The 20,911-nt window shown below is 59.3% G+C and overlaps 1 protein-coding gene across 2 annotated transcripts; it reads right to left on the bottom strand.

Moving 5' to 3' along the window:
* Positions 1 to 1,197: 1,197 nt before the first annotated feature.
* LOC104439814 (L-ascorbate peroxidase 3) lies at positions 1,198 to 4,982 on the bottom strand. 2 transcript variants are annotated; one of them, XM_039308461.1, is made up of 7 exons: positions 4,553 to 4,982; positions 3,595 to 3,636; positions 3,470 to 3,518; positions 2,496 to 2,578; positions 2,330 to 2,409; positions 2,148 to 2,240; positions 1,198 to 1,562 (listed from the first exon to the last, which is right to left on the bottom strand). In XM_039308461.1, exons 1-7 carry the CDS (start codon positions 4,607 to 4,609, stop codon positions 1,469 to 1,471), a joined length of 498 nt encoding a protein of 165 aa, XP_039164395.1. In that variant the 5' UTR covers positions 4,610 to 4,982; the 3' UTR covers positions 1,198 to 1,468. The 2 variants fall into 2 exon arrangements, with proteins under 2 accessions (XP_039164395.1, XP_039164394.1); XM_039308460.1 differs by having other exon boundaries at positions 2,138 to 2,240; positions 4,553 to 4,972.
* Positions 4,983 to 20,911: the final 15,929 nt, after the last annotated feature.

Below are 20,911 nucleotides of genomic sequence, written 5' to 3'. Positions count from 1 at the left end.
GTATGTACATAAGTAGGCGCATGCCTCCATGTGTATGCGTGCATGCTTTCATTTCATTTCCAGACCGCGCGAAAAGCCTTATATTACCTTGGCGTACAACTCTACATAAGAGCGAAATGCAGGATCTTCCGACAATGCCTCGTCAGTAGGCAGTTTCAGCAGCCCCTCTTATTCCCATTCAACAATTACCTTTGACTAAAGCCAAACTAGGGCGCTCCTTCTTTTTCCCAGATGTGTTGAACCAGATAGTGCTTACTTTTCATTTTGGTTTGACAATTCATTATCCCTTTTTCATGTTAATCTCCACAGTTCACTTGCAGAATAATTAGTTTTCAAATCAGAAGCAATGTCCAAACTACCAGAGCCATTGTGTCAATGAGAGGCGCACGTGTCCCATACGACATCACGAGAGGTGGAAACCTCGCCTGTGACTTGATTTCCCGTTAAGCAGACGAAACAACGCAGCCATCTACAAGCAGAGAGGAGAGAAAGATGAAGAAATGAACTGGAAATAGGGCGTGCGATGAGACTCGAAGATCTTCAGATGAACCGCTCCTTCTTCCCCAGATGTACCCCAGATGTGTTGAACTGGATAGTGTATGCTTTTCATTTTAATTTGGAAGTTCGTTATTCTTTTTCATGTTAATCTCCTTAATTCACTCACAGAATTATTTGTTTTCAAATCAAAAGCGATGTCCAAATTACCAGAGCCATCGTGTCAATTAAGAGGTGCGCGCGTCCCATACTTCTTCACGAGAGGTCGAAACCACGTCTCTGACTTGATTCCCCGTTGAAGCAGACGAAACAATACAGCCATCCACAAGCTGAGAGGAGAATTCGAAAAAGATGGAGAAATGGCTAGAGTGGTTCTTCAACCAAAGTTAAAACACTAACGTGCGTTGAAGAACAAATCCACCAATGAAAGATTCCAAGTGGTGAAAATGTTCGCCATTCAATGACGGAAAAGATGCATCACAAGTCCCAGATTCTTAATAATCATCTCTTACACATGGGAAGAAATCTTGATTTAGCTAAACATTTTTCTTAGGTTGGAGAAATTTGCTCGAATGATTGGAAGTTGGGCAAGAATCGCATAAATGCATATTACCAAGCGTCATACGCATAATGCAACTCACTCAAAGCAGCGTGTTTAACTACTAACCAACTGGAAAAGGTAGTATCACGCAACAAAGGATGTGTTGAAAATGGGCATAGATTTTTCTTGTGACTTTCAAAGAGTTTGCTGGCTTGTTCCATCCAAGCACCAGCAATGCTTTGACTATTATTGTCGATGAACATATATGGTGCGGGCAACACTAAGCGCTAAAATATATGCTAGGTACAAAGGGAAATCAGAGAACAGCATTCACTTCATTTTTTTGCGCACTTCATAGAAGTAGCTCAAGATTCACCACAGCCGCAGCCACTGCCACTCCAACAGCACCTTGTGCCAATACGGCACCATTCACTACTGTCTTGCTGCCTGAAGAACTTGGCGTGAACCCCAGTTCAGAGAACTTCTTATGCGAGATTGCATAATCTCTGAAAAATGCATCCTCATCCTGCCACATGCTTGACAACATTAGGGAAAGAAGAGCATATAGCAAAAAAAAACGAGGAAAAAAGCACAGTATCAAATTGTCCGTTTGTCTCTTTTCAAGGTCGTGCCAACCACCATGAGAGAGTTGCGGGAACAACAACCAATTCAAATATCAAATCAGGTGTTCCCAGTAGCACAAAAATGATGCTCTAGCCTAGAGGTTTCAGGGAACCACATAATATATCCATCCCAACACATGTATGTATCTACCCAACATTTGATGTGCGATCTCATTATGAATATTTCCTGGTCTCTACATAGAAGATAGTGATGGAACAGACTGAATGCTTACTTTTAAGCATCACAAGCCTACACAGCATAAATTCCATGAAAAACACTTTCCATCTCTTTTCATTCTCGGCAAAACCAAGGACAGTAGCATCAAAGGGTTATAGACCGGGTGCATAAGGAAACGAAATAGTGGTGTGGTGGGGTAGTTTCATCAAAAGCAAATTTACAAAAAGAAAACATGTAACTGCAATTCGATTTTATAGATTTATCAATGGAGTCACCAGACCACGCGAAAAGCTTATTTACGTTCGCATACAACTCAACATAAGGGCGAAATGCAGGATCTTCCAGCAATGCCTTGTCAGTTGGCAGTTTCAGCAGCCCCTCTGCGTCCCTTTTCAACAACTCGCTGTGTCAAAAATGATCAATTAGCATCTGGCTCTATAATGCTCCAACCGAAACTTAGAAAATGCATCCAGTGAAAAGATGAAACCTTACACAAAATAGGAATTATCAAACTTAAGGGGTTCCTGAGTCCAAGGACCATCAAATCCAGATCTTTCCGGGTGTTTCCTTCCCTAGACACAAGAATAAAAAAATAACAAGTGTGGTTCCGCATCCCCAGCTGACCTTGAATGTAAATCCAAGCAGAAATAGAAATTACCAGTGTATGAGCCCCTGATAAGGCCACTATGTCCTTGTCCGAGAGACCCATCCTGTAAAAGATGTCCCTTAGACGTGGAGGACCTACATCCAGCAATGACAAGTTTAGAAAAAATTTCGAATGCCCTTTAAGCAAAATGTACGTGTATTTCACCAATAAGAGAATTATAACGCATGAAAAATCTCCTATGGATTTAGAGCTATGATAAGTTATGGATAGGCAGTGGATTGTTAAACGTGAATATCACAAATCAATAAGCTTAACCAAGCTGCGGTTGAAGGCCTCCTTTCATTTGAGCCTCCTTTCGATCAGCTACAGTGAGTTGCAGATGTAAAATATCATGTGAAATATCAAACTGGGTTTGCATGAGAAGTAATATTGTTTTTAATATAATCAAACATCCCCTGAAAACGTGGTCATAATGAGTCTCATACACATATAGTCTCTCTCACCTAATGGCTCAGTTTTCTTATATACATGTTGTCTCTCTCCACATCACAGCTTAAACTTTTAGGTTGGGTATTCTAGCACTGTTTCATATGACAGATCAAGAGTTCAAATCCCAGCACTTCTCTCTCAAGTCATTCTTCGTAGTGAGTTCACAACAGCTGACTCATATGAAATAGGCACTGTGCCCATTTTGCTTGTGCAGTTCTTAATCTGAAACTTACTGACATTTAGATGGGATGTACAACATCCGAATGTCAGTTAGCTCCGATACCTCTTTTTTTTTTTCCACTGCGCTTCTTATCTCATTCAAATCATTCCTCTGGAAACTTACTAATTGATATTCAGATGAGATGGACATACATTTCAATACTAACAGGCCACAACCATAAGAAAAACAATAAATAGTTATTTAACTTTTCGCCTGGAGCAACAAGAAGCATGGTAGGCCATAATATTTAGAGGGAGGGATGGAGAGAAATAAAGGGAGGCCAAACAACAAAGGGAAAGTTGACACAACAAAATACCTTGATTAGCATCTGGAAGTCTTCCTTCGTTTGGAGAAACTCTTGAATCCTGCAGATAGAAAAAAACTTAATGAATAAGGCACTCGTAAGAATTATCTTGCTCACATACAGCTAAAACAGAGTACCTTTCTTCCGGGAACAAAGTCGATTGTGGGACCTCCTTCATGCTAGCTGAAACAGGCATTTCGCTCATAATGATCAATACTCACAATTGATAGACCATTTTTAATAGTAACCACTAAAATTGATCAGCTAAAATATAACATTATTCAACCGCTAAACAACCAAGAAAAATACCAGTTGAACTAGACAGAGGAGATTTCCTATAAGCAGCCGAGAACTAAATTCCCAGAGGACTAAATAAGATAGATAAAGATTTGCTCCTAAAGCATCTGAAAATAGAGAAACGGCACAAAAAGGTTCATTTTCCCTGAATTCCACTTGACACGTTCTTGAGCTCACATAGTACATGGTTAACCAGCAACACTAAGCAACCTAGAAAAAAAGTTCCAGTTTCTCCATCTTCGACATGTCTCTAAAACTGACAAGCTAGTTTCTATCCTAACAGTGCATGATATGTTTAGCCAGAGTTTGTGGTAGTTAAGGCAAGCCAGCCCTAAAATCTAGGCCCCCACCTTGAATTCACCATATGAAGTTTGAAGTAACATTGCCAGTAGAGCTGTACCTTAACCTGTGTTTCAAAATCCATAACTACTATATGGGAACAAAACCACCAAATTAAATAAATAAATAAAAATTGCCCACTTATTACCTCTGTCATTTCCTAAATCCTGACTTTGTTGCAAATTAGAAGATATATGGATGAAATCATCTTAAAGCTGAAGTATGTGGGACATATATTTCATTTGGCAAATTCAAATTCAATTTGCTCTGCCCATAACAAATGGAAGCTAGGGATGAGAAGCAAAAGTTTCCAAGGCTGAAGAATTCAATCTTCAGTCAGAAGTAATCTTGCACATAAAAGGTCCATGATTATCAAACTCCAGCAGCTACGATACAGTCAAATCATCATTCCAGGAATTGATTTCCCACCAGCTAACAGATTGTCAGGATAGAACTCACCAGGCCAAGCTGAGAGACCAATGCGCTGCAATACAGGTTGCAGAGGAACAGTGCCATCTATATCAAGAATAATCTCTCCTTCAGCAAGCTGGAGGTCAGATAATGTTGGTCCCAAGACATTCTTTGCAGCCTTAATCACTCTGCATGGATGGAACAAAGTAGTAGTTGACAACCATTTGCTAGTGAACATCCAATCCATTAAAAAGTGTGAAATAGCAATCAAGATGCATAATGAATCTGCAACACTTGAAATAGTATGAACAGTGCCTCTCATGTAGTTGTAAAAACTATATTCTTCTCAAAATGAAAAGAAAGCAACAAAATCTTCAAAATTTCACCCCACAATGCTCCTCCCTCCACAAATACTGTCAGAACAGACACGGACAAAGGCAGAGGCAAAAGCATCGGGGGCGGAGGCGGAGGCGGAGGGGCGTTGGCGTTGGAGTCGGGGGCGACGGAGGCAACCGGCTTGAGGGGAGTTGGAGTCGGGGGCGACAAAGGCAATCGACTTGAGGGGGCGACAGGGGCGAGGCAACCAGCGGAGGGGCGTCGGCGTCGGTGTCGGAGTCGGGGGCGATGGAGGCAACCGGCAGAGGGGCGTCGGCATCGCGGGCAACCAGCGGAGGAGAGAGAGCAGAGGAGGGGGAAGAGCATATGGGGAGAAGCACCTGCGTTTTTTGTTCTCCCCCGCAACGGAACGGAGAACGGAGGAGAGAGAGAGAGAGGAGAGAGAGGACAGAGAGGACGAGTGACAGGTCGCAGAGGAGAGTATAGGAGAGAGAGCTTCAGAGTGGTGGGCCTCAGGATGGTGCGCGCAAATTTTGAACCTCTATCTCTTTTGCCTACGTGGAGCCACGTGTCAACTCCTGAGTGGTGTTACATTTGGCCTACGTGGAAGGTAAAACCCAGCCAATATTTTCTCCTAGGTCCCTTGTCCATCGAGGCGAGGCTGAGACCCTTAAGCTGCGTTTGATCGTCCAGATTTCTAAATGGGATAGGACTGGATAGGATATGATAAGAAGTCCAGGGATTTTTTTATTTCTTATCAACTGTTTGGTGAGTTACGGATTTAAAGTCAGATATTCTCATATCATATCCTATCTACTGTTTGGTAAATTGTGGATTTAAACTTGGATATTTTCATGAACAATTAGATTCTTGGAAAAAAATTAGGAAAGTACAAACTAACAATTAGATTATAGCAAAATCATTCAAAACGAAATATTTTTTAAGTCAACTTGATTCTCACAAAATCGCACAAAATCAATCCATGATTATGCATTATATGCGAAATGCATAAAGAATTAAAAAGTGATATTGTGTATGCTAATATGAGATAAGTCAATTAAGAATGTTGCCTTGAAAGAATGTTGACTTGTTATTGCAAATTATTTGTTGATGAGAATTTGTTTTCCTTATACCCACTATGAGTAACTCCCATTGTGTTACATTAAGGTATATAATTTGGCTCTAGAATAGATAAGCAACTAACTGTAGCTAGCCTTGATTGTGGCAGGTTCTATAGTACTTTAGTCAGTTAATTCAATCAAGGTCTAAGCCTGTGTAGATGATGCATTCTAGTATACCAACTGCAGTTCACAGAAAATTGAGAGTGCCAAGCTTCTAGAATGAATTAATACATACACACGTTCTGATGCCAAGATCTCCCATAGCTTTAATTCTTTACTAAAAGTTCAATCATTATCTTGCTACTTGCATTGCCCATTGAGGAAACATGCTACGCTACAGAAACCTAATATTCATTTCAGGCCAACCTAAATAGAAACAATCAAAGAAAAAAGCATATCCTTATGACTGGCCAAAGCCAAGCAATAGAAATTTAAGACGCTCTTCTTCGCAAGAGGGACGCAATCAGGAAATAAATAAATAAAATTGCAGATATGCAACCACAAGAATACATCAATGGACAAGGTAAAACAACATCGCAATTCTAACATTTACTTCTAATTTATATATGTTTTCCCACGTAGAACTTGTAAATAATACCACACAAGTAATGAATATCTCCTAGTGAGATTAGGTATTCACCAATAAATCAATGATGATCCACCGCACCAATAAAATTGCAAATATCCAACCACAAGAACACATAAACCAACAACAACACAGTTCTAATATTTACTTCTAATTCATATATTTTTTTTCCCACATTGAATTTGTAAAAGATAATGCCACACAAGCAATGGATAATATCTCCTACTGAGATCAGGTATTCACAAAGCATAATCGTGAAAAGATATAGACAGCTTTAATGCTAGAAACATTATTGATCGAATCTCACTCCAGATAAACATTTGCTCACCCTTACAAAAATAGGGTATGAAAAGAAATGGTGACCAAGTGATGAAATTCGTGGAAAAACAAAAGTAGGGTGCACTGTAAAGTAGGATTTCATGGAAAAAGAGTCGCATTTTCATGAGCCACAATTGATTGCACCTATGAAAGCAAAACCAAGGAAGGAAATCACAAACCTTGTAAATCGTGCGAATATCAATGCACAGAAAGATGAAATCTTGTGAGAAAGCATAATCGCTGTGGCTCCTCGCCGGAGATGGTGCTTGAATTGTCGGATTAGAGATACCGAGAAAAAGACGTGTTTTTTGTGAGAGGAGTCGTGCGTGTGAGAGAAGGAGAAGGAAAAGGGGAGAGCATAGGGTTTTTAATAATAGATCAACAAGAAAAATCTATCCGGCTATCCCACCCTCCCCCTCGGATTTTTTTATCCGGGCTATATCCCCTCTATATCGACCTTATCATATCTATATTAGGCTAAACACCGGATATGATAAAACATATCCTATCCAAGCTTTTATCAGGTCGACCAAACGTAGCTTAGAGTGTAACAAAAAGTCTAGGCTTTGGGATCATTAATCTCTAAAACCTTCAATCAAAATTTTGAGGGATATTGTTAGAAAACTTGCTAACGGGATGTAAAAAAAGCTGTTTCAGCTATGGTAGAAAGATTCTGGTGATCATCTAGACCTACACATATGACCAAGTTAAAAAATCGCATTATTATCGTGTGGTGAATAGCTTATGTAGTAGTATTAAAAGAGAATCGTTCAATTACTTGAAAGTATCGATAAGGGCATAATATACAAAAAGAAGAGTTGGATTCTTCTTGGCAAAAAAAAAAAGACTATCGTGACCTACCCTTTATGTTTGGAAGGGAAAAGAAATAGATTAAGGGTATTGCCTAATTCAAGCCAACGGCCCTTGATTAGGCGGGCCTCTCAAGCTCATACCTCGCACAATGTTGGATTTCATTTTCTTTTTTCTTTTTTTCTTTTTAATTCTTAACAACCTAAATATTTCTAAGAGTCGTCATTAGCCTATTGAGGTTAATTAGAAATCAATCGAAACACTAACGTATCATCTCAATTCCTATGCAATCAAAAATTTTAAAATCAGGAAATTGATTATGTCAATGTCTATTAGCACCTTTTTGATACCTCTAACTTAGAAGGTCATTACTTAAGTGGTCACACGGTCTTAATTGCCAATTATAGTCCTAAAGGCACCAAAGTTGCTAAATGATCGTGCAAATTTTTGTAGGGTTCATTTTCCTCAAAATTAATCCTAACCTATTCTAAGAAAGTGATAAACAACCAATTTATTGAAAAAAAGACGTTAAACAAGCACTCAAGCCAAGCCTAGGCCTGGGCCTAGGCCTAGGCCCTAGGCCTAGGCCTAGGCCTGGGCCTGGGCCTGGGCCTAGGCCTAGGCCTGGGCCTGGGCCCTGGGCCTAGGCCTAGGCCTGGGGCCTGGGCCTAGGCCTGGGCCCTAGGCCTAGGCCTAGGCCTAGGCCTGGGCCTAGGCCCTGGGCCTAGGCCTAGGCCTAGGCCTAGGCCTAGGCCCTAGGCCTAGGCCCTGGCCCTAGGCCTAGGCCTAGGCCTAGGCCTAGGCCTGGGCCTGGGCCCTGGGCCTAGGCCTGGGCCTGGGCCTAGGCCTGGGCCTGGGCCTAGGCCTGGGCCTGGGCCTGGGCCTGGGCCTAGGCCTGGGCCTAGGCCCTAGGCCCTGGGCCCTGGGCCTGGGCCCTGGGCCCTGGGCCCCTGGGCCCTGGGCCCTGGGCCTGGGCCTGGGCCTAGGCCCTGGGCCTGGGCCTGGGCCCTGGGCCCTGGGCCTGGGCCTGGGCCCTGGGCCTGGGCCTGGGCCTGGGCCCTGGGCCCTGGGCCTGGGCCTGGGCCTGGGCCTGGGCCTGGGGGCCTGGGCCCTGGGCCCTGGGCCTGGGCCTGGGCCTGGGCCTGGGCCTGGGCCTGGGCCTGGGCCTAGGCCTGGGCCTGGGCCTGGGCCTGGGCCCTGGGCCTGGGCCTGGGCCTGGGCCTAGGCCTGGGCCTGGGCCTGGGCCCTGGGCCTGGGCCTGGGCCTAGGCCTGGGCCCTGGCCTGGGCCTAGGCCTGGGCCTGGGCCTAGGCCCTGGCCCTAGGCCTAGGCCTAGGCCTGGGCCTGGGCCTAGGCCTGGGCCTGGGCCTGGGCCTGGGCCTAGGCCTGGGCCTGGGCCTGGGCCTGGGCCTGGGCCTGGGCCTAGGCCTGGGCCTGGGCCTGGGCCTGGGCCTGGGCCTGGGCCTGGGCCTGGGCCTGGGCCTGGGCCTGGGCCTGGGCCTGGGCCTGAGGCCTGGGCCTAGGCCTGGGCCTGGCCCTGGGCCTGGGCCTGGGCCTAGGCCTAGGCCTAGGCCTGGGCCTAGGCCTGGGCCTGGGCCTAGGCCTAGGCCCTGGGCCTAGGCCTGGGCCTGGGCCTGGGCCTGGGCCTGGGCCTGGGCCTGGGCCTGGGGCCTGGGCCCTGGGCCTGGGCCTGGGCCTGGGCCTGGGCCTGGGCCTAGGCCTAGGCCTAGGCCCTGGGCCTGGGCCTGGGCCTGGGCCTGGGCCTGGGCCTAGGCCTGGGCCTGGGCCCTGGGCCTGGGCCTGGGCCTGGGCCTAGGCCTGGGCCTGGGCCCTGGGGGCCCTGGGGCCTAGGCCTAGGCCTAGGCCTAGGCCCTGGGCCCTGGGCCCTGGGGCCTGGGCCCTGGGCCCTGGGCCTGGGCCTGGGCCTGGGCCTGGGCCTGGGCCTGGGCCTGGGGCCTGGGCCTGGGCCTGGGCCTAGGCCTGGGCCTGGGCCTAGGCCTGGGCCTAGGCCTGGGCCTAGGCCTGGGCCTAGGCCTAGGCCTAGGCCTAGGCCCTGGGCCTGGGCCTAGGCCTGGGCCTGGGCCCTGGGCCTGGGCCTGGGCCTGGGCCTGGGCCTGGGCCTGGGCCTGGGCCTAGGCCTAGGCCTGGGCCTGGGCCTGGGCCTGCCTAGGCCTAGGCCTAGGCCTAGGCCTAGGCCTAGGCCTAGGCCTAGGCCCTAGGCCTGGGCCTAGGCCTAGGCCTAGGCCTAGGCCTGGGCCTGGGCCTAGGCCTAGGCCTGGGCCCTGGGCCTGGGCCCTAGGCCTGGGCCTGGCCTAGGCCTGGGCCTAGGCCTGGGCCCTGGGCCTGGGCCTGGGCCCTGGGCCCTGGGCCTAGGCCTGGGCCTAGGCCTAGGCCTGGGCCCTAGGCCCTAGGCCTAGGCCCTGGGGCCTGGGCCTAGGCCTGGGCCCTGGGCCTGGGCCTGGGCCTGGGCCCTGGGCCTGGGCCTGGGCCTGGGCCTGGGGGCCTAGGCCTAGGCCCTGGGCCTAGGCCTAGGCCTGGGCCTAGGCCTAGGCCCTGGGCCTAGGCCTAGGCCTAGGCCTAGGCCTAGGCCTGGGCCTAGGCCTAGGCCTGGGCCTAGGCCTAGGCCTGGGCCTGGGCCTGGGCCTAGGCCTGGGCCTGGGCCTAGGCCTGGGCCTGGGCCTGGGCCTGGGCCCTAGGGGCCTGGGCCTGGGCCCTAGGCCTGGGCCTGGGCCTAGGGGCCTGGGCCTGGGCCTGGGCCTGGGCCTGGGCCTGGGCCTGGGCCTGGGCCTAGGCCTGGGCCTGGGCCTGGGCCTGGGCCTGGGCCTAGGCCTGGGCCTGGGCCCTGGGCCTGGGCCCTGGGCCTGGGCCTGGGGCCTGGGCCTGGGCCTGGGCCCCTGGGCCTGGGCCTGGGCCTGGGCCTGGGCCTGGGCCCTGGGCCTGGGCCTGGGCCTGGCCTGGGCCTAGGCCTGGGCCTGGGCCTAGGCCTAGGCCTAGGCCTAGGCCTGGGCCTAGGCCTGGGGCCTGGGCCTGGGCCTGGGGCCTAGGCCTAGGCCTGGGCCTAGGCCTAGGCCTGGGCCTGGGCCTGGGCCTGGGCCTGGGCCTGGGCCTGGGCCCTGGGCCTGGGCCTGGGCCTGGGCCTGGGCCTGGCCCTGGGCCTAGGGGCCTGGGCCTGGGCCTAGGCCTGGGCCCTGGGCCTGGGCCTGGGCCTGGGCCTGGGCCTGGGCCTGGGCCTGGGCCTGGGCCCTGGGCCTGGGCCTGGGCCTGGGCCTGGGCCTGGGCCTGGGCCTGGGCCCTGGGCCCTAGGCCTGGGCCTAGGCCTAGGCCTGGGCCCTGGGCCTAGGCCTAGGCCTGGGCCTGGGCCTGGGCCTGGGCCTGGGCCTAGGCCTGGGCCTGGGCCTGGGCCTGGGCCTGGGCCTGGGCCTGGGCCTGGGCCTGGGCCTGGGCCTGGGCCTGGGCCTGGGCCTGGGCCCTGGGCCTGGGCCTGGGCCTGGGCCTGGGCCTGGGCCTGGGCCTGGGCCTGGGCCAGGCCTAGGCCCTGGGCCTGGGCCTAGGCCTGGGCCTGGGCCTGGGCCTAGGCCTGGGCCTGGGCCTGGGCCTGGGCCTGGGCCTGGGCCTAGGCCCTGGGCCTGGGCCTGGGCCTGGGCCTGGGCCTGGGCCTGGGCCTGGGCCTGGGCCTGGGCCTGGGCCTGGGCCTAGCCCTGGGCCTGGGCCTAGGCCCTGGGCCTAGGCCTAGGCCTAGGCCTGGGCCTAGGCCTGGGCCTAGGCCTGGGCCTGGGCCTAGGCCTGGGCCTGGGCCTGGGCCTGGGCCTGGGCCTGGGCCTGGGCCTGGGCCTGGGCCTGGGCCTGGGCCTGGGCCTGGGCCTGGGCCTGGGCCTGGGCCTGGGCCTAGGCCTGGGCCTGGGCCTGGGCCTGGGCCTGGGCCTGGGCCTGGGCCTGGGCCCTGGGCCTGGGCCTGGGCCTGGGCCTGGGCCTGGGCCTGGGCCTGGGCCTGGGCCTGGGCCCTGGGCCTGGGCCTGGGCCCTGGGCCCTGGGCCTAGGCCTGGGCCTGGGCCTGGGCCTGGGCCTGGGCCTGGGCCTGGGCCTGGGCCTGGGCCTGGGCCTGGGCCTGGGCCTGGGCCTGGGCCTAGGCCTAGGCCTAGGCCTAGGCCTAGGCCTAGGCCTAGGCCTGGGCCTGGGCCTGGCCTGGGCCTGGGCCTAGGCCTGGGCCCTGGGCCTGGGCCTGGGCCTGGGCCTGGGCCTGGGCCCTGGGCCTGGGCCTGGGCCTAGGGGCCTGGGCCTGGGCCTGGGCCTGGGCCTGGGCCTGGGCCCTGGGCCCTGGGCCTGGCCCTGGGCCTAGGCCTGGGCCTGGGCCTGGGCCTGGGCCTGGGCCTGGGCCTGGGCCTAGGCCTAGGCCCTGGGCCCTGGGCCTGGGCCTAGGCCCTGGGCCTGGGCCTGGGCCTGGGCCTGGGCCTGGGCCCTGGGCCTGGGCCTGGGCCTGGGCCTGGGCCTGGGCCTGGGCCTGGGCCTGGGCCTGGGCCTAGGCCTGGGCCCTGGGCCTAGGCCTAGGCCTGGGCCTGGGCCTGGGCCTAGGCCTAGGCCTGGGCCTAGGCCTGGGCCTGGGCCTAGGCCTAGGCCTAGGCCCTGGGCCCTGGGCCTAGGCCTGGGCCTGGGCCCTGGGCCCTGGGCCTGGGCCTGGGCCTGGGCCTGGGCCCTGGGCCCTGGGCCTGGGCCTGGGCCTAGGCCTGGGCCTAGGCCTAGGCCTGGGCCTGGGCCCTAGGCCCTGGGCCCTGGGCCTGGGCCTGGGCCCTGGGCCTAGGCCTGGGCCCTGGGCCTGGGCCTAGGCCTGGGCCCTGGGCCTAGGGGCCTGGGGCCTGGGCCTAGGCCTGGGCCTGGGCCTGGGCCTGGGCCTGGGCCTGGGCCTGGGCCCTAGGCCTGGGCCCTGGGCCCTGGGCCCTGGGCCTAGGCCTAGGCCTAGGCCTGGGCCTGGGCCTGGGCCCTGGGCCTGGGCCCTGGGCCTGGGCCTGGGCCTGGGCCTGGGCCTGGGCCTGGGCCTGGGCCTGGGCCTGGGCCTGGGCCTGGGCCTGGGCCTGGGCCTAGGCCCTGGGCCTGGGCCTGGGGCCTGGGCCTGGGCCTAGGCCTAGGCCTGGCCTAGGCCTGGGCCTAGGCCTGGGCCTGGGCCTGGGCCTAGGCCTGGGCCTAGGCCTGGGCCTAGGCCTGGGCCTGGGCCTAGGCCTGGGCCTGGGCCTGGGCCTAGGCCCTGGGCCCTAGGCCTGGGCCTAGGCCCTGGGCCTGGGCCCTGGGCCTAGGCCTGGGCCTAGGCCTAGGCCTAGGCCTAGGCCTGGGCCTAGGCCTGGGCCTGGGCCTAGGCCTGGGCCTGGGCCTAGGCCTGGGCCTGGGCCTGGGCCTGGGCCTGGGCCTAGGCCTGGGCCTGGGCCTGGGCCTGGGCCTAGGCCTGGGCCTGGGCCTAGGCCCTAGGCCTGGGCCCTGGGCCTGGGCCTGGGCCTGGGCCTGGGCCTGGGCCTAGGCCTGGGCCTGGGCCTGGGCCTAGGCCTGGGCCTGGGCCTAGGCCCTGGGCCTGGGCCCTAGGCCTGGGCCTAGGCCTAGGCCTAGGCCTGGGCCTGGGCCCTAGGGCCTGGGCCTGGGCCTGGGCCCTGGGCCTAGGCCTGGGCCCTGGGCCTAGGCCTGGGCCTAGGCCTGGGCCTGGGCCTGGGCCTGGGCCTGGGCCTAGGCCTAGGCCTAGGCCTGGGCCTGGGCCTGGCCTGGGCCTGGGCCTAGGCCTAGGCCTGGGCCTGGGCCTAGGCCTGGGCCTAGGCCTAGGCCTGGGCCTGGGCCTAGGCCTGGGCCTGGGCCCTAGGCCTGGGCCTGGGCCTGGCCTAGGCCTGGGCCTGGGCCTGGCCCTGGGCCTGGGCCCTAGGCCTGGGCCTGGGCCTAGGCCTGGGCCTGGGCCTGGGCCTGGGCCTGGGCCTGGGCCTGGGCCTGGGCCTGGGCCTGGGCCTGGCCCTGGGCCTAGGCCTAGGCCTGGGCCTGGGCCTAGGCCTAGGCCTGGGCCCTGGGCCTAGGCCTAGGCCTAGGCCTAGGCCTGGGCCTGGGCCTGGGCCTGGGCCTGGGCCTAGGCCTGGGCCTGGGCCTGGGGGCCTGGGCCTGGGCCTGGGCCTGGGCCTGGGCCTGGGCCTGGGCCTGGGCCTGGGCCTGGGCCTAGGCCTGGGCCTGGGCCTAGGCCTGGGCCTAGGCCTAGGCCTGGGCCCTAGGCCTAGGCCTAGGCCTAGGCCTGGGCCTGGGCCTGGGCCTGGGCCTGGGCCTGGGCCTGGGCCTGGGCCTGGGCCTGGGCCTGGGCCTGGGCCTGGGCCTGGGCCTGGGCCTGGGCCTGGCCTAGGCCTGGGCCTGGGCCTGGGCCTGGGCCTGGGCCTAGGCCTGGGCCTAGGCCTGGGGCCTGGGCCCTGGGCCCTGGGCCTAGGCCTAGGGGCCTAGGCCTAGGCCTGGGCCTAGGCCTGGGCCTGGGCCTGGGCCTGGGCCTGGGCCTGGGCCTGGGCCCTGGGCCCTGGGCCTGGGCCCTGGGCCTGGGCCTGGGCCTGGGCCCTGGGCCTGGGCCTGGGCCTGGGCCTGGGCCTGGCCCTGGGCCTAGGCCCTAGGCCCTAGGCCTAGGCCTGGGCCTAGGCCTAGGCCTAGGCCTAGGCCTAGGCCCTGGGCCTAGGCCTGGCCTGGGCCTGGGCCTGGGCCTGGGCCTGGGCCTGGGCCTGGGCCTGGGCCCTGGGCCTGGGCCTGGGCCTGGGCCTGGGCCCTGGGCCTGGGCCCTGGGCCTGGGCCTGGGCCCTAGGCCTGGGCCTGGGCCTGGGCCCCTGGGCCCTGGGCCTGGGCCCTGGGCCCCTAGGCCTGGGCCTGGGCCTGGGCCTGGGCCTGGGCCTGGGCCTGGGCCTGGGCCTGGGCCTGGGCCTGGGCCCTGGGCCTGGCCCTGGGCCCTGGGCCTGGGCCTAGGCCTGGGCCTGGGCCTGGGCCTGGGCCTGGGCCTGGGCCTGGGCCTAGGCCTGGGCCTGGGCCCTAGGCCTAGGCCTGGGCCTAGGCCTAGGCCTAGGCCCTAGGCCTAGGCCCTGGGCCTGGGCCTAGGCCCTGGGCCTGGGCCCTGGGCCTGGGCCTAGGCCTGGGCCTAGGCCTGGGCCTGGGCCTGGGCCTGGGCCTGGGCCTGGGCCTGGGCCCTGGGCCCTGGGCCTGGGCCTGGGCCTGGGCCTGGGCCTAGGCCTGGGCCTAGGGCCTGGGCCTGGGCCTGGGCCTAGGCCTAGGCCTAGGCCTAGGCCTGGGCCTAGGCCTGGGCCTGGGCCTGGGCCTGGGCCTGGGCCTGGGCCTAGGCCTGGGCCTGGGCCTGGGCCTGGGCCCTGGGCCCTGGGCCTGGGCCTGGGCCTAGGCCCTGGGCCTGGGCCCTGGGCCTGGGCCTGGCCTGGGCCTGGGCCTAGGCCTAGGCCTAGGCCTAGGCCTAGGCCTAGGCCTGGGCCTAGGCCTGGGCCCTAGGCCTGGGCCTGGGCCTGGGCCCTGGGCCTGGGCCTGGGCCTAGGCCTGGGCCCCTGGGCCTGGGCCTGGGCCTGGGCCTGGGCCTGGGCCTGGGCCCTGGGCCTAGGCCCTAGGCCTAGGCCTGGGCCTGGGCCTGGGCCCTGGGCCTGGGCCTGGGCCTAGGCCTAGGCCTAGGCCTAGCCTAGGCCTAGGCCTAGGCCCTAGGCCTAGGCCTAGGCCTGGGCCTAGGCCTGGGCCTAGGCCTGGGCCTGGGCCTGGGCCTGGGCCCTGGGCCCTGGGCCCTGGGCCTGGGCCTGGGCCTGGGCCCTGGGCCTGGGCCCTGGGCCCTGGGCCCTGGGCCTGGGCCTGGGCCTGGGCCCTGGGCCTGGGCCTGGGCCTGGGCCTAGGCCTAGGCCTAGGCCTGGGCCTGGGCCTAGGCCTGGGCCTGGGCCTGGGCCTAGGCCTAGGCCTAGGCCTAGGCCTGGGCCTGGGCCTGGGCCTGGGCCTAGGCCTGGGCCTGGGCCTGGGCCCTGGGCCTGGGCCTAGGCCTGGGCCTGGCCCTGGGCCCTGGGCCCTGGGCCTAGGCCTAGGCCTGGGCCTGGGCCTAGGCCTAGGCCCTGGGCCTGGGCCTGGGCCCTAAACCTAAACCGCCTGGGCCTGGGCCTAGGCCTAGGCCTAGGCCTAGGCCTAGGCCCTAGGCCTGGGCCCTGGGCCTGGGCCTGGGCCTGGGCCTGGGCCTGGGCCTGGGCCTGGGCCCTGGGCCTAGGCCTGGGCCTGGGCCTGGCCCTGGGCCTGGGCCTGGGCCTGGGCCTGGGCCTGGGCCTGGGCCCTGGGCCTGGGCCTGGGCCTGGCCCTGGGCCTAGGCCTGGGCCTAGGCCTAGGCCTAGGCCTAGGCCTAGGCCTAGGCCTAGGCCTGGCCTAGGCCTGGGCCTGGGCCTGGGCCTAGGCCTGGGCCTGGGCCTGGGCCTGGGCCTGGGCCTGGGCCTGGGCCTGGGCCCTGGGCCTGGGCCTAGGCCTGGGCCCTAGGCCTGGGCCTGGGCCTGGGCCTAGGCCTGGGCCCTGGGCCTGGGCCTGGGCCTGGGCCTAGGCCTGGGCCTAGGCCTGGGCCCTAGGCCCTGGGCCTAGGCCTAGGCCTAGGCCTGGGCCCTGGGCCCTGGCCTGGGCCTAGGCCTGGGCCTGGGCCTGGGCCTGGGCCTGGGCCCTGGGCCTGGGCCTAGGCCTGGGCCTGGGCCTGGGCCTGGGCCTGGGCCTGGGCCCTGGGCCTGGGCCTGGGCCTAGGCCTAGGCCTAGGCCTAGGCCTAGGCCTAGGCCTAGGCCTAGGCCTAGGCCTGGGCCTGGGCCTGGGCCTGGGCCCTGGGCCTGGGCCTGGGCCCTGGGCCTGGGCCTGGGCCTGGGCCTGGGCCTGGGCCTGGGCCTGGGCCTAGGCCTGGGCCTGGGCCTGGGCCTGGGCCTGGGCCTAGGCCTAGGCCTAGGCCCTAGGCCTAGGCCTAGGCCTAGGCCTAGGCCTAGGCCCTGGGCCTAGGCCTAGGCCCTAGGCCTGGGCCCTGGGCCTAGGCCTGGGCCTGGGCCTGGGCCTGGGCCTGGGCCTGGGGGCCCTGGGCCTAGGCCTGGGCCTGGGCCTGGGCCTGGGCCTGGGCCCTGGGCCTGGGCCTGGGCCTAGGCCTGGGGCCTAGGCCTAGGCCCTAGGCCTAGGCCCTGGGCCTAGGCCCTGGGCCTAGGCCTAGGCCTGGGCCCTGGCCTGGGCCTGGGCCTGGGCCTGGGCCTGGGCCTGGGCCTGGGCCTGGGCCTGGGCCTGGGCCTAGGCCTAAGGCCTGGGCCTAGGCCTGGGCCTGGGCCTGGGCCTGGGCCTGGGCCTGGGCCTGGGCCTAGGCCTGGGCCTAGGCCTGGGCCCCTAGGCCTGGGCCTAGGCCTGGGCCCTAGGCCTAGGCCTGGGCCTAGGCCTAGGCCTGGGCCTGGGCCTAGGCCTGGGCCTAGGCCTGGGCCTGGGCCTAGGCCTGGGCCTGGGCCTAGGCCTAGGCCTGGGCCTAGGCCTGGGCCTGGGCCTGGGCCTAGGCCTGGGCCTGGGCCTGGGCCCTGGGCCTGGGCCTGGGCCTGGGCCCCTGGGCCTGGGCCTAGGCCTAGGCCTAGGCCTAGGCCCTGGGCCTAGGCCCTGGGCCTAGGCCTAGGCCTAGGCCCTGGGCCCTAGGCCTAGGCCTGGGCCTGGCCTAGGCCCTGGGCCTGGGCCCTGGGCCCTGGGCCCTGGGCCTGGGCCTGGGCCTGGGCCCCTGGGCCTGGCCCTGGGCCCTGGGCCTGGGCCTGGGCCTAGGGGCCCTGGGCCCTGGGCCTGGGCCCTGGGCCTAGGCCTAGGCCCTGGGCCCTGGGCCTAGGCCTAGGCCCTGGGCCTGGGCCTAGGCCCTGGGCCTAGGCCTAGGCCTGGGCCTAGGCCTAGGCCTAGGCCTGGGCCTAGGCCTAGGCCCTGGGCCTGGGCCTGGGCCTAGGCCTAGGCCTGGGAGGCCTAGGCCTAGGCCTAGGCCTAGGCCTGGGCCTAGGCCTAGGCCTAGGCCTAGGCCCAGGCCCTAGGCCTAGGCCTAGGCCTAGGCCCTGGGCCTGGGCCTGGCCCTGGCCCTGGGCCTAGGCCTAGGCCCTGGGCCCTGAGGCCTAGGCCCTGGGCCCTAGGCCCTAGGCCCTGGGCCTGGGCCTGGGCCCTAGGCCCTAGGCCTAGGCCTAGGCCTAGGCCCTGGGCCTAGGCCTAGGCCCTGGGCCTAGGCCTAGGCCTAGGCCTAGGCCCTGGCCCTAGGCCTAGGCCTAGGCCCTGGGCCCTAGGCCTAGGCCCTAGGCCTGGGCCTGGGCCTAGGCCTAGGCCTGGGCCTGAAGGCCCTAGGCCTAGGCCTAGGCCTAGGCCTAGGCCCTGGGCCTGGGCCCTAGGCCTAGGCCTGGGCCCTGAGGCCTGGGCCCTGGGCCTGGGCCTGGGCCTAGGCCCTGGGCCTAGGCCTGAGGCCTGGGCCTAGGCCTGGGCCCTGGGGCCCTGGGCCCTGGGCCAGGCCTAGGCCTGGGCCTAGGCCTGGGCCTGGCCCTGGGCCCTAGGCCCTAGGCCCTAGGCCTAGGCCTGGGCCTGGGCCTGGGCCCTAGGCCCTGGGCCTGGGCCCTGGCCCTGGGCCTGGGCCTGGGCCAGCCCTGGGCCTAGGCCCTGGCCCTAGGCCTGGCCTAGGCCTGGGCCCTGGGCCCTGGGCCTAGGCCTAGGCCTAGGCCCTAGGCCTAGGCCCTGGGCCCAGGCCCTGGGCCTGGCAAGCCCTAGGCCCTAGGCCTAGGCCTAGGCCCAGGCCTAGGCCTGGCCTAGGCCCTAGGCCTGGGCCGGCCTCGGCCTGGGCCCTGGGCCCTGGGCCTAGGCCTGGCCCTGGGCCTAGGCCCTGGGCCCTGGCCCTAGGCCCTAGGCCTACTGCCCGACCCTCAGCCTAGGCCTAGGCCCTCGGCCTCGGCCCTAAACCCTAACCCTAAACCCTCAACCCCTAAACCCTAAACCCTCAACCCTAAACCCTCAAGCCTAAACCCTCAACCCTAAACCCTCAACCCTCAACCCTAAACCCTCAACCCTAAACCCTAAACCCTAATATTTCATAAGGCCTCGGAGTATGGGCACGATATCGTCATTTTCTCGAGTTATATCCACGTTTGCATTGAGTTTAAGTGGGATATCTAGGGGTTGCGTCGTGGGGACTTTCTCGCTGGCTTTTCTTGCAAAAGTTTTATCCTATTCTGAAAAATATTTGGAAAGGTAGGCCGTGGGGGAAAGACTATGCTGAAAATTAGTGGAACGGGACATATGCGGAAATTTCTCCAGTTATATGCACGTTTGCATTGATTTTGACTTGACATATCTTGGGGATGTGGCATGGGGACTTTCCGACTTGCTTTTCGTTTGAAAGTTCCATCACATTCTACATAATATTTCAGAAAGAAGGCGTTGAAGGAAAGACAATGCCGATCATTTTGGGTTCGACACAATGCAGCAATTTCTCCAGTTATATACACGTTTGCATTGAGTTTAAGTGGACGTATCGTGGGGATGCGCCGTGGGTACTTTCTTGCAGGCTTTTCTTTCGAAAGTTCCATCCCATTCTACCTAATATTTTCAAAGGAAGGCCACGGAGGAAAGGCTATGCTAAAAATTAGGGGAACGAGACAGTAGCGGCAATTTCTCCAGTTATATGGACGTTTGCATTGAGTTTGATTCGACATATCTTGGGGATGTGGCTTGGAGACTTTCCAACTGGCTTTTCTTTCGAAATATCAATCCATTCTGCATAATATTTCTAAAGGAAGGCCGCAAAGGAATGATTGTGCCGAACATTAGGGGAACGGCACCATAGCGGCGATTTCTCCAGTTATATACATGTTTGCATTGAGTTTAAGTCGACATATCTTGGGGATGTGTCATGGGCACTTTTTGGCTGGCTTTTCTTTCGAAAGTTCCATCCCATTAGGCATAATATTTCGAAAGGAAGGCCACGGAGGATGGTCTATGCCGAAGATTCGGGGAACGAGACAGTAGCGGCAATTTCTCCAGTTATATACACGTTTGCATTGAGTTTGAGTCGACATTTCTTGGGGATGCGTCATGGGGACTTCCTAGCTGGCTTTTCTTTCAAAAGTTCTATCCCATTCTACATAATATTTCAGAAGGAAGGCCTCGGAGGAAAGACTATGCTAAACATTAGGGGATCAGCGCAGTAGCGGCAATTTCTCCAATTATATACACGTTTGCAATGAGTTTAAGTTGGCATATCTTGGGGATGCGTCATGGGGACTTTTTGGCTGGCTTTTCTTTTGAAAGTTCCATCCCATTCTGCATAATATTTTCAAAGGAAGGCCACGGAGGAAAGACTATGCCGAAAATTAGGGGAATGAGACATTAGCGACAATTTCTCCAGTTATATGCATGTTTGCATTGAGTTTGATTCGACATATCTTGGGGATGCGGCATGGAGACTTTCCAACTGGCTTTTCTTTCTAAATATCAATCCATTATGCATAATATTTCGAAAGGAAGGCCTCAAAGGAAAGATTGTGCCGAACATTAGGGGAACGGCACAATAGCGGCGATTTCTCCACTTATATACATGTTTGCATTGAGTTTAAGTCGACATATCTTGGGGATGTGTCATGGGCACTTTTTGGCTGGCTTTTCTTTCGAAAGTTCCATCCCATTAGGCATAATATTTCGAAAGGAAGGCCATGAAGGAAGGACTATGCCGAAGATTAGGGGAACGGGATAGTAACGGCAATTTCTCCAGTTATATGCACGTTTACATTGAGTTTGAGTCAACATTTCTTGGGATTCAGCATGGGGACTTCCTGGCTGGCTTTTCTTTCGAAAGTTCCATCCCATTCTAAATAATATTTCAGAAGGAAGGCCTCGGAGGAAAGACTATGCTGAACATTAGGGGATCGGCGCAGTAGCGGCAATTTCTCCAATTATATACACGTTTGCATTGACTTTAAGTTGGCATATCTTGGGATGCGTCATGGGGATTTTCTGGCTGGCTTTTCTTTTGAAAGTTCCATCCCATTCTGCATAATATTTTGAAAGGAAAGCTGCAGAGGAAAGACTATGCCGAAAATTAGGGGAACGGGACAATAGTGGCAATTTCTCCAGTTATATACACGTTTGCATTGAGTTTGACTTGACATATCTTGGGGATGTGGAATGGGTACTTTCCGGCTGGCTTTTCTTCTAAAAGTTCCATCCATTCTGCATAATATTTCGAAAGGAATGCCTCGGAGAAAAGACTGTGCTGAACAT

Source organism: Eucalyptus grandis, chromosome 3 (assembly GCF_016545825.1).
Source record: "Eucalyptus grandis isolate ANBG69807.140 chromosome 3, ASM1654582v1, whole genome shotgun sequence".
Lineage (NCBI taxonomy): Eukaryota > Viridiplantae > Streptophyta > Magnoliopsida > Myrtales > Myrtaceae > Eucalyptus > Eucalyptus grandis.
Note: the sequence above shows the minus strand (reverse complement) of the source record. Positions and strands in the feature narration are given on the sequence as shown.

Coding starts and splice junctions, on each gene's coding strand:
- LOC104439814 (XM_039308460.1), bottom strand. CDS start 4,609: ATGGCACTGTTCCTCTGCAACCTGTATTGCAGCGCATTGGTCTCTCAG. Junction 2,579..3,469: donor ACTTCCAGATGCTAATCAAG/GTATTTTGTTGT, acceptor TGCTGGATGTAG/GTCCTCCACGTCTAAGGGAC. Junction 2,410..2,495: donor TATCAGGGGCTCATACACTG/GTAATTTCTATT, acceptor TCTTGTGTCTAG/GGAAGGAAACACCCGGAAAG.